General features: G+C 34.5%; 2 protein-coding genes across 2 annotated transcripts; both read left to right on the forward strand.

Moving 5' to 3' along the window:
• The first annotated feature begins 449 nt into the window (after positions 1–449).
• On the forward strand, positions 450–4,501 carry LOC126686759 (subtilisin-like protease SBT5.4). Its single transcript, XM_050380986.2, has 11 exons — positions 450–604; positions 808–929; positions 1,057–1,151; positions 1,238–1,402; positions 1,556–1,658; positions 1,742–2,264; positions 2,359–2,456; positions 2,820–3,065; positions 3,171–3,285; positions 3,374–3,587; positions 3,709–4,501. Exons 1-11 carry the CDS (start codon positions 494–496, stop codon positions 4,242–4,244), a joined length of 2,328 nt encoding a protein of 775 aa, XP_050236943.1. The 5' UTR covers positions 450–493; the 3' UTR covers positions 4,245–4,501.
• A 2,833-nt stretch (positions 4,502–7,334) lies between these two features.
• On the forward strand, positions 7,335–13,134 carry LOC126686760 (subtilisin-like protease SBT5.4). Its single transcript, XM_050380988.2, has 11 exons — positions 7,335–7,449; positions 7,650–7,774; positions 8,263–8,360; positions 8,491–8,655; positions 8,844–8,946; positions 9,029–9,554; positions 9,643–9,737; positions 10,005–10,250; positions 10,323–10,437; positions 10,897–11,110; positions 12,338–13,134. The coding sequence occupies exons 1-11, from the start codon at positions 7,348–7,350 to the stop codon at positions 12,871–12,873; spliced, it is 2,325 nt and encodes a 774-aa protein (XP_050236945.1). The 5' UTR covers positions 7,335–7,347; the 3' UTR covers positions 12,874–13,134.
• Positions 13,135–15,060: the final 1,926 nt, after the last annotated feature.

A 15,060-nucleotide genomic window follows, 5' to 3' on the forward strand; every position in this document is an offset into this window, starting at 1 on the left:
TATCTGAATACTATTGATGAAAATTTTAAATTTGTAAACAAATAGAGTAAATAGTATAAAAGTTTAAATTAAGAATAAGGTTTATAGAAAGGAGTTTAGATAAATAAAATAACTACATCAATCCAAAAAAAGTTTCTAAATTATTATTTTTATCTATTATGTCAACTAAAAAAATAGATAAAGTGAACCGGACCTCAAAAAGCAAACACCAAATTCAATAATTAGAGAAATATTTCAAATAATTGACTAATTCATACTTCAAAACATCCAGCAAATAATTAAATACAAAATTATCCATGCATTTTGAAGTTCAATAACTAAAATTACGCTACTCCATCAATTTTTAATTTTTTTACATGACACAACAACACCACAAAATCCGAATATAATTTAAACTAAAATTAGCAAAATATAACATATAAAAACAATTCAATAGTTCTTTTAAATTTTCATGTCACAAAGATAAACAAAAAAACAAAAAAACAAAAAAAAAATGTTGAATAAACAAATAAGACTCGCAATAATTTCACCTTTGGTTTTTTCTACTCTTCTTTCTTTCTTCTTGTCTATTCCTTCTAATTATGCTGCACCACAGGCACCGCAGGCAAGTTCATTGATCATAATATCTATAAAAATATATAATAATTAGTTTTGTTGTGAGTAAAAGGTCGTTATAGTCCTTAAATTTATATGGCGGGTTTAATTAAGTTCAATTTTATCTATTAAAATCAAATAGATTTAAGTTTTAAATTATTTTATTTCAACTTAAATTTATTTAATCTAATTTTCTTGTGTTTGATATTGCAGTCTTATATTGTGTACCTGGGAGACCAATCCCCACCCACTGGTGAAGCCAGAGACGTTTTCAGTGATGAAAAAGTGAGCCAATCACACTTTGACATGGTGTCATCACTCATTCAAACTGACAGGTTTAAATTTCTCTTGAATGTTTAATTTACATTTTCCAAATTCATTTTATTTAACCTAAAAATATTACTATATAGTAGTATATGTTACTATGTATTTTAATCAAAATAATTAATTTAATGCATGCAGTGCAAAACCAGAGGGTAAAATACTTTACTCATACACAAAATCCATGGATGGATTTGCTGCAGTTCTTGATGATTCTCAAGTACAAATGCTTAAGAGTAAGAAACTCTATAATTAAATTGTATTTAGCAATAAATTAGTGGGTTTATTTACTGTTAATTGTTTATGTTTTGAATAAATGCAGATCAACCTAATGTAAGAGCAGTATTCCCAAACAAAAGATATGAATTACACACAACACATTCATGGGATTATCTTCAATTAGCAGACGGTGGCGTTGCTGCTCCTGCCTCCCTTTGGAACACGGCTAAGTACGGCCAAGATATTATTATTGCTAATCTCGACACCGGTTAGTTTCGCATAGTGATCGTCCGTTATCAGTTTCTCATATTAAAAACAAACGTTGATCGAATGAAATGCATGTGCTATCGTGCTCGTTAGTTCCATTAAATATGAATACATGTAACGTAAGATGTAATCAATAAATTCAATTCAATGTCAGGTGTTTGGCCAGAATCAGCAAGTTTTAAAGACGACGGAATGGGGCCTGTTCCGGCAAGATGGCGAGGGGGTTGTTCGGCGGAGAGTGGAATACGCTGCAACAAGTGCGTTACACATCTTTTTGTTAAAGAATTGAACACATAAAATGAACGCTAAAATTTGAATGTTGCTGGCTATTGCTGTTCAGAAAGCTTATAGGAGCAAAAGTGTTCTCCAAAGGGGCCGAAGCAGCTGGACTCGTAATCAACAAGGCGATACACAGCGCACGCGACTACCAAGGCCATGGCTCGCACACATTATCAACAGCCGGCGGTAGTTTTGTTCCCGGGGCTAACATATTCGGTTATGGCAATGGAACCGCAAAGGGAGGAGCGCCAAAAGCTCGCGTCGCTTCTTATAAAATTTGCTGGTCTGGTGGTTGCTACGGAGCTGATATTTTGGCTGCATTGGATGCTGCAATCAAAGATGGTGTTGATGTTCTATCCATGTCCATTGGAAGCGGCGTTAGCGATCTTTTCCAAGACGCTACTTCGATCGGATCGTTTAATGCAATGAAAAAAGGAATTCCAGTAGTTGCCTCAGCTGGTAATGAAGGACCGGGGCCAGAGACTATAAATAATGTATGTCCATGGCTTTTTACAACTGGAGCTAGTACAATGGACCGTAGCTTCTCGAATTTTCTTGTTCTTGGCGATCAGAAGCATATAAATGTAATAATGTTTTTGAAGTTCTTTTATATGATTTATTCAGCTAGTAATTTGGATCCTTAGTTGATGATTACTGATCCTATTTTTTGAATTTCAGGGATCCAGCCTTTCATCCTCAGGTTTGCCGGCTGGAAAGGTTTATCCTTTGATCAATGCAGCCGATGCAAAATCTGCAAATGCAGTCGTCCAAGACGCGTAAGTACTAAGAAGAAATGATTGGATTTATTTGATTTTAAAATCGATAATGATCTTTCAAATTGCTCGGGGTAAAAATATTCTGAATATCCCAACTCAAATTAACACATGGAACAAAAGTAGATTAGAAAATCTTATATTTAATGAAATTGTACTTGTGAGCTATAGTTCAAACGGTGTGTGCGCTAAGCAACATTCTGATAAGGCCGTGGTCTTGAGAGTAATTTCTCCCACAAATCGCGAAAGTCGCTCCCCCCTCTCTAGATGATCAAAAGAGAAAAAAGAATGAAATTGTTATTTATTACGTATCTAATAAATTGAAAATTTAGTGATATACGAGTATTTTCGTGGTGTGTTATGCAGTATATTATGCAAAAATGGATCTCTAGACAAAGCAAAGGTAGCAGGGAAGCTTATTGTATGTCTTAGAGGAGATTCAGGAAGATTAGAGAAGGGAATGGTGGTTGCAGGTTTAGGAGCAGCTGGTATGGTTCTAGCCAACGACCCAATAAGTGGAAGTGACCTTTTTTCAGATCCTCATTTCCTTCCAGCTATTCATGTCACTTACGCCGATGGTCAAGCCATTTACGAGTACATCAAGGCTACCAAGTAATTAATAATTTTCTTGTTTGGCTCATAAATTGATCATTTCAGAATTCAAAACTGTGAAAAACTAGCTAAATCATGTCGTTTTCGGTGCATATTCACTGGCAGAAATCCTACCGCATCACTTTTTCCAGTAACATCAGCATTAGGAGTTAAACCATCTCCACAAATGGCAGCTTTCTCATCAAGAGGGCCTAATCCACTTTTTCCAGGACTTCTTAAGGTTTTTTCAGAAATAGTTCATTTGGTTTATCTTTCTATAATTATTTGGTTATTATCTGATCATATTTTGTTTTATTTATTGCTGCCAGCCTGATATTACTGCCCCAGGAGTTAACATACTTGCTGCTTTCTCCGGAGCAGCATCTCCGAGCGAATTGGACATCGACAAACGTAGAATTCCTTACAATGTGTTGTCTGGAACTTCCATGTCTTGCCCTCATGTTGCTGGTATTGTTGGTCTTATCAAATCAATCCACCCAGATTGGAGTCCTGCGGCTATCAAATCCGCCATTATGACTACCTGTAAGTCTATTTTCTTGTCTAAGATTAGTTCTAATATAGATTTTCACAATTTTTACAATCAGACATTCTCTAGCTGCAATTTAACAGCATTTATACAATGAAATTATTTCTAATATTGCAGCTAAAACACAAGCCAGCGATGGCAAAGAAATTCTCGATGCAGACGGTAAATTCGCAACGCCATTTTCATACGGTGCTGGACACGTACAACCCAACATCGCAACAGATCCCGGACTTGTTTACGACTTAACACCAAGTGATTACTTGAACTCTCTATGTGCAATCGGCTACAACGCCTCAATTATCAAAGGATTCGCAGGTTTTCCTTATGTATGTCCACCGAATTACACTCTCAACGACTTTAACTACCCTTCATTCGCAGTCCCAGATCTAGCTGGCCCAGTCGTTGCCACTCGTAAACTTAAGAATGTCGGAACTCCTGGAACCTACACCGCGACTGTCGTTGCGCCAGCAGAGGTTTCTGTCGTTGTCGAGCCGACGAAACTGACCTTTACTAAAATTGGACAAGAGCTGGCGTTTAAGGTTACATTCAAGCCAACAGGCACTGGTGCTCCTAAGGACTATGTGTTTGGGCAGCTTAAATGGTCAGATGGCAAACATACTGTACAGAGTCCTCTTGTAATGAAGCATGCTTAGGGTTAGGGTACCCTGTGGATATATATTTATATCTAATTTTGCAAAATAATTAGCTAATTCAAGTTAAATAATTTTCATGTATTATACATGGTCATTGTTCAAATCCATGGGAAGCGAATATTAGAAGCCTCTTTAGACACATTTTTTTATGGATTTTTTTATGTTTATAGATTGGTTGATTTTTGCAATAAATCTATATAAGATTTTTTTGGGTTGATGTAATTCTTGAGCTAATATTAATTTATTTTTTATTTCTACAGTTGTATATCAAATTGTTTTATAAGTTTCTGTAATTTTTTTTTTTGGTCAATCAACCAAAGCAGCAAATTTTATTGATTTGCCAGAAACCTGATAAACCAGGAAAAACAGAACAAGCTAACAACTAAGCCAAAAGGCTTCAACAGCACCATCAGGAGAACTACATACTCCTATAATGGATATCAGACCTGATTCTCTGCACTACAACCTGATTCTCTGCACTACAACATCCCACATGACTCTGTCTTATTAAAGATCAAATCATTTCTAGCTATCCAAATTTGATAAACAGTAGCATTGAAAGCTACTTTCCTGCTTCTGCATCTTTCAGACTTGCCTTTAGTTCTCCTGGTCATAAAACTGATCTCTCTTCTCCATTCTAGAACATCTCTGGTGAAACCTATTATCCTCAGAATTTCTTTCCAAATAGCTTTTGAAAAGCTGCAAGCAAAGAAAAGACGATCTACTGTTTCTGTGTGAGAATTACAGAAGCAACAGTCACCATTTTGAATCACTCCCCACTTCATCAGTTTATCTCTAGTCTGTAACCTATTGGCGTCCTCCACAATATTTTTGATATATTCCGGCCATTCGGAAGATTATATTGATAGATTCAAATATTTGCAATTAATTTTAGTTTTTTAAACTTTTATATATATGACTTTGATTGTTGTAATCATTTAGAGTTTTAATTTTATACTCATTTGACTAAATTTATTATTAGATTTATTGTCTATTGAGTTTGTTAGGTGGCTCTTAGTAGCTGAAAAGACCTTAAAATGTTGGTGTAATATCTAGCACAATTGATGTGATTAGATTTGAGATTTTTATAGTCGAATTATAAATGACGATTTTAATCTTTCCGCAAAAAAAAGGTCTCTTGTTCTTTTAACTTCCTCTTCCACGCTATAGTTTATAAGCAAACTAGTGTCTTCATCAGCGATGTACCCTTTAAGGATTAGAATTCTCTCAAGTTCACTTTTACTTGAGGGTAATATGTCCTATATCTACACTGTAATGAAATAGATGGTGCAGATTCATTTAACTAAAACTGATTTTTTTATTATTATTTACACCATTCATTTGTTAATGAATCGTGTAGATTCATTGAATGTTGCCCTTCAAATTGAAATGAAATTGAGGGAATTTCAATTCATATTTTAATTGTTAATTTTTTTGTTTGATGTTAATTTTATGTGAATGGACGTCTTAATTGATTAAAATGGTGAAATTGAGTTATTTAATTTTGAATCACAACTTCAAGATCAAAATGAACATTCAATGTAATTTAGTCAAATGCCGTTTGAATTACAAAAATGGTCGATTGGAGAAAATTCATTTTCACAATAAAAAAAAATATTATGAAGAGGACTTCCTCCACTGAGTTAAAATTCAATATTATAGTCAAATTCCGAGATGTGAGCCGCCGGAAGTCTACATATTTAGTAAATTCGAACTATGATGACCAACAGTCCAACTACAGCCGCTCTATTTTAAAAAAGGGCGTAGCCGGAATTTGAATTCGTGATCTTCGTAGAAAGAAGGATCATTTTTTTTTTTTTTTTTTTGAGATAAAAAGTTCTATTAATTAAAAGCTGATTGATCAGCCAATACATAGAATTTGATAATCGGAGGGACATGCCCCAACCAATTAGATAAACTAAAATAGTCATATGCTACCACATGAGATTTTCTATTAAAACAACATTTATGCATCTCAATTAAGCTAAAGTAGTCATTTGCTATCAAACTGATAATATTACAAAGCAAAGAGTTGTTGTTGAAGGCATCCATTACAACCTTTAAAATAAAGGGAATTAGATTAGCTTCACTTGCCATGATAATACTAACTTTAATCGCACGACTGCTACAGCTATCAGCTATAACTTCATCGTTAAAGTACCTAATCACATCTTCTGTGACATATCTCTTCTCTTGAACATTAAAGACATCATCGATATTGACGCAAAACATACCGATATTTGGTGAAATCCGTCGTAAGATGGTGGCTCTAATTGTTTTAGAGATCCAAGTCGCTTGCATCGCAAAAAACAATTTCATCTCTAACGATGAAAAAAACTACTCTTAATTTCGATTAGATCAGATCTAATGAAATTAAGATACTAGAATAGAAAATAATTTCTAGATCTAGACCATAAATGGCCAAGAAATAAATTTTATTCAAAATTAAAGACAATAACTATGGAAAAAAGCTAAAAAGACTGAATATGAGAGATTAGGGAGGTGATTTTAGGCCAAGAATGGCCAAAAACCACCTCCCAAATGACAAAAAGAAGAAAACTTAATAGGGTTTGAGAGGTTTCTCAAAGAGAGAGACGGCTAAGGTTTTTTTTTTAGTTTTGATCATTTTTATTTTCTAGATCTGACTATAAACCGGACAAATTTTTCTAGATCTGACTATAAACCGGACAAATTTAACCCACGCACAGGTAAATATGACTCCACTACTCTTCTATCAAATTCGGTCCGGATTTTCTAGATTATTACACAGTCCAAATTCCTTACTTTATTGTCTTGATAAGACCTAATAATATATTTAGTCAGACAGCAATGCCAAGAATGATCATCAAACTAGAAAATATAATTTTCTGTTGAAGCATTTGATTTTCCACTTCATACCAAATTAGTTATATACATAATTATCCATGCAATTTGAAGTTCAATAACTAGAATTAAGCTACTCCCTCAATTTTAAATTTTTACATGGCAATAACACCAATAATTTCGAATAAAATTGATACTAAAAATAGCAAAAGAATAACATATAAAAACAATTCAAAAGAGCTTATAATTTTCATGTCACTTGGATAATAGAAGAAACAAAATGATGAATAAACAAATAAGGCTCGCAATAATTTCCCCTTTGGCTTTTTCTACTCTTCTACTTTCCTTTTTGTATATTCCTTCTAATTATGCTGCACCACAGGCAAGTTCATTAATTTTGTATGTGTGTCTATATATATAGCAGCTTTATTGTGAAAAAGGTCAATTTCACTCCATAAATTTATGTGACGGGATTGATTAGATTCAATTTTATCTATTAAAGTTAAATTGATTTAACTTTTTATTATTTTATTTTGAATTAAATCTGTAATCTAATACTATAATTGTGTTTTATTACTGCAGGCTTATATTGTGTACCTGGGAGACGAATCCCAATCAATTGCTGATGGCAAAAACGTTTACAGTGATGAAAAACTGTCCCAATCACATTTTGACATGCTGTCATCACTCACTACAAATGCTGAAAGGTTTATATTTCTCTTTAATTTTGTAGTTTATTATTCCAAAATCACACTATTTTTATATAAATAGTGTATATACATTATGTACTATAATAGAAATAATAAATTTCAAATATTAATAAGATAGAAGGTATAAAGAAAAGCCTTCAAAAAAAACTCTTCAATATTTAATAAGAATTGAAGTTGTATCTTTTTATTAAATTATGTATGTCCACTCGGTTAAAGGCGGACCTAATAAGAGTTTATGGTGGGCAGTTGACCACCTTATTATTTTGAATATTTTAAAAAATATGAATATATATATTAGTAGTATAGTTTTTTGACCTTAAAGTTTATAGCACTTACCACCTTAAAAAAATTTATATTATCCATCTTATAAATTTTCGGTACAACCTTGCCCACCTTATAAAAAAATTTCTAAATCCGCCATTGCACTCGGTCATGACTTTGTAAGAATTATTTTTTCTTTTTTTAATCTCATTTTTGGTATGCAGTGGAAAACAAAATGAGAATAAACTACTTTACTCATACACAAAATCCATGAATGGGTTTGCTGCAGTTCTTGATGATTCTCAAGTACAAATGCTTAAGAGTAAGATATTTCATACTTTTTTTTTTATGAATAGATATATCATACTTAACGTAATAAAAATAAGTAAATTAGATTTAGCTATTTATTATATATTACTTATTGTTTTTGTTTATGTTTCGAATAAGTGCAGGTAAAGCTGGTGTAAAAGCAGTACTCCCAAATATAAAATATAAATTACACACAACACATTCATGGGATTTTCTTCAATTAGCAGACGGTGGTGTTGCTGCTCCTGCCTCCATTTGGAACACGGCTAAGTATGGCCAAGATGTTATTATTGCTACTCTTGACACCGGTTAGTTCGAAGCTGATTAAATATTGTTCTTGTAGCAAAGTGGTAATAGCCACAGGCATTTTGGTAAGAGGTTTCGAGTTCGAGCCTCACTCCCTCTCCCGCCTAAATTGTAAAAAAAAAACATATAAATACGTACATGTAATGTAAGATGATCATGTAAAATAATATCTAGATTCGATTTCTGCTAGGTGTTTGGCCGGAATCAGCAAGTTTTAAAGACGACGGAATGGGACCTGTTCCGGCAAGATGGCGAGGAAATTGTTCGGTTGAGAGTGGACTTCGGTGCAACAAGTGCGTTAGTTATTTTTTTGTTAACCAACTGAACACATAAACCTTAAAATCTCAATGTTGAACATTGGCTATTGTTGTTCAGCAAGCTTATAGGAGCAAAAATGTTCTCCAAGGGAGCCGAAGCAGCTGGAGCCATAATCCCCAAGGAACTACACAACGGACGCGACTACGACGGCCATGGCTCGCACACCTTATCGACAGCCGGCGGAAGTTTTGTTCCCGGGGCTAATATTTTCGGCAACGGCAACGGAACCGCAAAGGGAGGATCGCCCAAAGCTCATGTGGCTTCTTACAAAATTTGCTGGGCTGATGGTTGCTACGCAGCTGATATTTTGGCCGCATTGGATGCTGCAATTAAAGACGGTGTTGATGTTCTATCTTTGTCCATTGGATCATCAGCCGTTTCTAATTTTTTTGACGACTCTACTGCGATCGGATCGTTTAATGCAATGAAAAGAGGAATTCCGGTAGTTACCTCAGGTGGTAATGAAGGACCGGGGCCGAGTACTATAAACAATGTCGCTCCATGGCTTTTTACAGTTGGAGCTAGTTCAGTGGATCGTAGCTTCTTGCATTTTCTTGTTCTTGGCAATCAGAAGCATATAAATGTAATAATTTTATTTTATTTTATGATTCACTCAGCTACTAATTTGATTACTTAGTTGATGATTACTGATCCTGTTTTTTAAACTTCAGGGATCGAGCCTTTCACCAAGCTTGCCGGCTGGAAAGGTTTTTCCTTTGATCAATCCAATCGATGCAAAAGCTCCAAATGCCATTGTCCAAGACGCGTAAGTAAAGGACTCCTTGTATTTGATTGATCTTTAAAATTGTTCGTGGTCGAAAATTAGATAAAAAAATCTTATCTTCACAGAAAGTTAAAAGAACGAAATTGTTCCAATGAGCTATAGCTCAAACAGTACGCGAGCTGAGTAGCATTCTTCTTAGGTCGTGGTCGAAAGAAAAAAAAGGATAAAATTGTAATTTAATATGAATCTGTTTTGAAATAAATTGAAAGTTTAGTGATATATCGTGCGTTTTCGGGCTGTGTTATGCAGTATTTTGTGCAAAAATGGATCTCTAGACAAAGCCAAAGTAACAGGAAAGATTATAGTATGTCTTAGAGGCGATTCGGGAAGAATTGAGAAGGGGATGGTGGTTGCAGCTTTAGGTGCAGCCGGTATGGTTCTAGCCAACGACCGAATAGATGGAAACGACCTTTTTTCAGATCCTCATTTCCTTCCGGCTACTCATGTCACTTACACCGATGGTCAAGCCATTTACAGCTACCTCAATTCCACCAAGTAACTAATAACTCTCTTCTCTGGCTCATTTAAGTGTTAACTTGGTAAATTCATATCTTTTCCTGTGCACAGAAATCCTACTGCATCACTTTCTCCAACAACAGCAGTATTAGGAGTTAAACCAGCTCCACAAATAGCAGCTTTCTCATCAAGAGGCCCTAATCCACTTATTTTGCAACTTCTTAAGGTTTTTTTAAGAATACTTCATCTGGTTTATTTTTCGATTAACACGTCTTAAGGTCTCTTAATTTTATATTTTTAGTTTAACAGTCCTTAAACTTTCATTTGATTACATTTATCCCATTAACTTTGCATTTTTAGTGTATCCGGTCTCCAAACTTCCATTTGATCTTATTTGATCCATGAATCTTATATTTTTAGTTTATCTGATATTGATTTTCCATCTGTTTGATCTAAGGAATCAAAAAAATCAAAGTTTAGGAAGCAAATAAGATTTAATAGATATTCAGGAACCAAATAAAATAAAAATATAAAATTTAAGAATCAAATAAGATTAAATGAAAGTTCAGGACTAGATGAACTAAAAATGTAAAACTGAGAGACTTTAAAATTAGGTTAATCCTTTACTTTTTTATAATTTTTTTGTTATTATCTAATCATATATAATTTTATTTATTGCTGCTAGCCTGATGTTACTGCCCCTGGAGTTAACATACTTGCTGCCTACTCCGGAGCAACATCTCCGAGCGAATTGGACATTGACAAACGTAGAGTTCCTTATGATGTGTTGTCTGGAACTTCAATGGCTTGCCCTCATGTTTCTGGTATAGTTGGTCTTATCAAGTCGATCCATCCAGATTGGAGTCCCGCTGCTATTAAATCTGCCATCATGACTACTGGTAAGTCCATTTCCTTGTCTAACATTAGTGCTATTTTAATATATTGTAATCAAAAACGTGTCTGAGGCGCATACGGGCGCTACAAAAGCGTCGGTGGCCTGCAAAACACTTTAAGCGACCACCTTGCTCCTGGCTCTCTTAAGGTGCAAAGCGATCTGTTTTATAGGCGGTGCTATAACAAACTATTTTTATTGCCGAAACCCCTATTTCTTTTTATGGGTTATTTTTCAAAATGGTACCAATTTTTGATATTTCATTTTTCAAAAATAGTACCATTGCTTTTATTTCCTTCAGATAAGGTTTTTCATCCATTTTAAGTAATTTAAAACTGATGTGACAATCAAGCTTAGTTTTTTTATGGATGAGGGTTTCAGTTACCTACTGTCATGTCAGCTTCAAATTATCTAAAATGGTTTGAAACACTGCTGTGAAATAAATATAAAAATAATGATATTAAAATGATACAAATTAAAGCTATGATACCATTTTGATATAAGATATAAAAGAATTAGTACCAAAATGGCTAATAACCTTTTTATATTTTTGTTATGGTTATAATTATGGGCTTTAGGCTTTAGGCCCTTTTAAAATAAAATAGTGGTAATGTCATACAATTTATTAACTTTATATGTTTTTTCATTTTAATCACGTCATTTAAAAATTGTTATTTTCATACACAAAACTATCAGTTTTTCTCAAATGCATTCACTGGTCAGAAATCCGGTGAAAATTGCTGATGTATCCCTATCTGGTTCGTTATGACATGTCACTATATATTTGGTTGTCAACTCTGCAATTTTCACAGGATTTTTGAACGATGTATGAAGTAGAGAAAAATTGATAGTTCGCGTATGAAAATGACATTATATTAAAACCGATCAAAGCATGTTGTAAAGCGCTAAACGCACGTAAAGCGTGAAGGGCCATTTTAAGTTTTTTTAGACTTATATTAAAACTGATCAAATCATGTCGAGTCTGGGCAGGCTGGATGAGTATTTGACCCAATAATCAGATATAGGTGCACGGAAATGGTAATATTATAAAGTCAATTTGTTAATTTGTCCCTATAATCTCAAATTGTCCCTATAATATTACCATTTCCAAATTTCAAAAGTATTGGCAAAAGTTCAATAAGTTTTCGTCCAATATAAATTTTAGCACATATCAAACATTAGCTAGCTAGCTGCAATTTAATAGCACTTAGTAATATTATTTATAATATTGCAGCTAAAACACAAGGGAACAATGGCAAAGCGATCGTCGATGAAACCGGTAAACCCGCAACGCCATTTGCGTATGGTGCTGGACATGTACAACCCAACCGCGCAGCAGATCCTGGACTAGTTTATGACTTATCAACAAATGACTACTTGAACGCATTATGTGGATTCGGCTACAACGCTTCAATGGTCCAAAGATTCGCAGGTTTTCCTTATACATGTCCAAAAAATTACACTTTTAACGACTTCAACTACCCTTCTATCACAATCCCAAATCTAGCTGGCCCGGTCATTGCAACTCGTAGAGTTAAGAATGTCGGTACTCCAGGAACCTACACCGCCACCGTCAAGGCGCCTGGAGAGGTTTCCGTCGTGGTCGAGCCCGCGAAACTAACTTTTACTAAAATTGGAGAAGAGATGGAGTTTAAGGTTATATTCAAGCCAATAATCAATGGTGCACCTAAGACCTATGTGTTTGGACAGCTTCTATGGTCAGATGGCAAACATACCGTAAAGAGTCCTCTTGTAGTGAAGCATGCTTAGAGTTAAGGTTCCATGTCAATATATTTATTTATAATTTATAAATGCAAATAATTAGCTAATTAAATTTCAATAATTTTCATGTATTACACATGTTCATTGTTCCAGTCCACGGAAAAAGAACATTAGGAGCCCTTGTAGACGATTTTTTCGTTGAGTTTTTTATTCTTATAGATTGGTTGATTTTTGCAATAAATCTAGTTATAATTGTCTTCAGTTGATGTAATTCTTGAGCTAATGACAATTTATTTAATATTTCTGCAATTTTTTTCAATTGTTTTTTAGTTTTAAATATTATTTTTTATAATTCTTCTAACTTCTACTATTTTTACATTGGCTTAAACACACTAAAAATCACCAATTTTCGCATATTTTTTGGTTAACATAATTTTTTAATTTTGATAAAAGAATAAATAAACTTTCAAAATTTTGAGAGGTTTAACTAGAAGTTCAGAAGTAATTTCAGAGGTTAGCCAGAGGTCAGAAATAATTCTTCAGAGATTTAGCTAGAAACTCAGAAGAAATTTCAAAGGTTTAGCCAGAGGCTAGGAATAATTTTTCAGAGGTTCTTTAGAGGTTTAGCTAGAAGCTCAAAAGTATTTTCAGAGATTTAGCCAGAAGCTCAGAAATAATTATTCAAAAGGTTCATAAAGCCCAAGTTCATGAACCGTGTTTAAATGGCCAGAAGCCCAAAGAAATTCAATTGGCCAGAAGCTCAGGAGATTTCGTGCTTTTCGTAAAGCGACAGTTCAGGAGCAGTTTGTAGAATTGGAAAAGTGCTGGCAGTTTATCAAAGTGGAAGTTTTTATGCAAGTGGGGAGGTGGGCAGTTAAAGATACATTATCACTAACAGTTTCCAGAAGCTCTATAAATAAGAAAGAAACAAGACGATTTTGGTGCCCAACAAATTCAACAAAAAAAACTCAAACACTCCAAAGAGATTTTCATGTCAAAAGCTTTAATTTTATTAAATCACTTGTACTGTATTTTCATGCTTCTAGTTTTAAACATTATTTTTAATATCAATTTTATTTGCGTCTTCAGTTCTAAATTTCTAATTGCAGAGGTTTTCTTTTAATTTTAAAGTTCCCCGGGAGGTTTTCATTGGGAAATGCTTAAATTTTTTTACATCCTTTGAAAATCATTCACAATCGCTTGTTCAATTTTTAATTTTTAATTTGAGGTATAACCTTCTGGCACGCTCACACACTCAAAGGCACAAAGCGTTTTCTTAAAAATTAACAGGAAAACAATTTGACACGCCCAGTGGGACTATCAAAAGATGGCTTCAAGGACTCGCAGTATTTTAGGGAAAGATGTATCCGACTCTCAGGAGGAGGAAAGTGCGCCTGCAACAGCAGGGTTAGGAGGAATTGTTCATACTGTGGTTGAACAGATCAAAAAGTCAATTGTGCATCTGAATCATAAAAATCAAGAGGCGCCACAGAATGTCATTCATGTAATAGGACCTGTTACTGCAGAAGAGAAAAGAAAGGAAAAAATGGTTGAGGATTCTCCTGAAAGCATCATGGCTCACATGATGGATTATTTCAAAAAAAAAATGGAAGTAAGGCAGGAGAGGTTCGAATAAGAATCCAGAAATCATGCCAAGAGAATTGATGGGTACTTTACAGAGAGTAAGGTGCAGTACAATATCATGATTGATGTTGTGGCAAAGATGCAAAAGAGTTGGGCTCAAAAAGAAGAATCAACAAATAAGAGTGCAAAACAACAGAACTCGGGGGGGCATGCTTCTGACAATCATGCCTAGGAGGTGGCAGAATCAAGTAAGGCGTCTCAACCTTCTCCTGCTATTAACCTTGTTTCTGAGGAAAGGTATGTTCCTTCTCATCGTAAAAAAGAGGCTATAGGCACTCCCCCACAAGGGAGCTTGCCATCAAGGAACGAAACCATAATATTTTGGACATACTAATGTTAATACACAACCTAATGTGTATGATGAATGTTTTAACCATGTCGGGAATAATTATGGGGGAATCCCAAGAGCAAATGCCACTCCGGCGCCTGTACAGCCTCCTGCTAGAACCATATGGATATTGATGCTGTGAGGGAAATGGTTCAAGAACTCAATGGCCCCGGCTTAAGATAAGTGGGAAGGCCAGAGTTTCACAAGCCATACCCTGAGGCAATTGACAAAGATAATCCATATCCCAGAGGTTATTGAATATG

Source organism: Mercurialis annua, linkage group LG6 (assembly GCF_937616625.2).
Source record: "Mercurialis annua linkage group LG6, ddMerAnnu1.2, whole genome shotgun sequence".
Taxonomy (NCBI): Eukaryota; Viridiplantae; Streptophyta; class Magnoliopsida; order Malpighiales; family Euphorbiaceae; genus Mercurialis; species Mercurialis annua.

Bases quoted from the DNA above. Each gene is read 5' to 3' on its own strand.
- LOC126686759 (XM_050380986.2), top strand. From the start codon at position 494: ATGTTGAATAAACAAATAAGACTCGCAATAATTTCACCTTTGGTTTTT. The intron at 2,457-2,819 runs GTAAGTACTAAG...TGTGTTATGCAG, and splicing joins AATGCAGTCGTCCAAGACGC to TATATTATGCAAAAATGGAT. The intron at 3,588-3,708 runs GTAAGTCTATTT...CTAATATTGCAG, and splicing joins ATCCGCCATTATGACTACCT to CTAAAACACAAGCCAGCGAT.
- LOC126686760 (XM_050380988.2), top strand. From the start codon at position 7,348: ATGATGAATAAACAAATAAGGCTCGCAATAATTTCCCCTTTGGCTTTT. The intron at 8,361-8,490 runs GTAAGATATTTC...GAATAAGTGCAG, and splicing joins TCAAGTACAAATGCTTAAGA to GTAAAGCTGGTGTAAAAGCA. The intron at 9,555-9,642 runs GTAATAATTTTA...TTTAAACTTCAG, and splicing joins GCAATCAGAAGCATATAAAT to GGATCGAGCCTTTCACCAAG.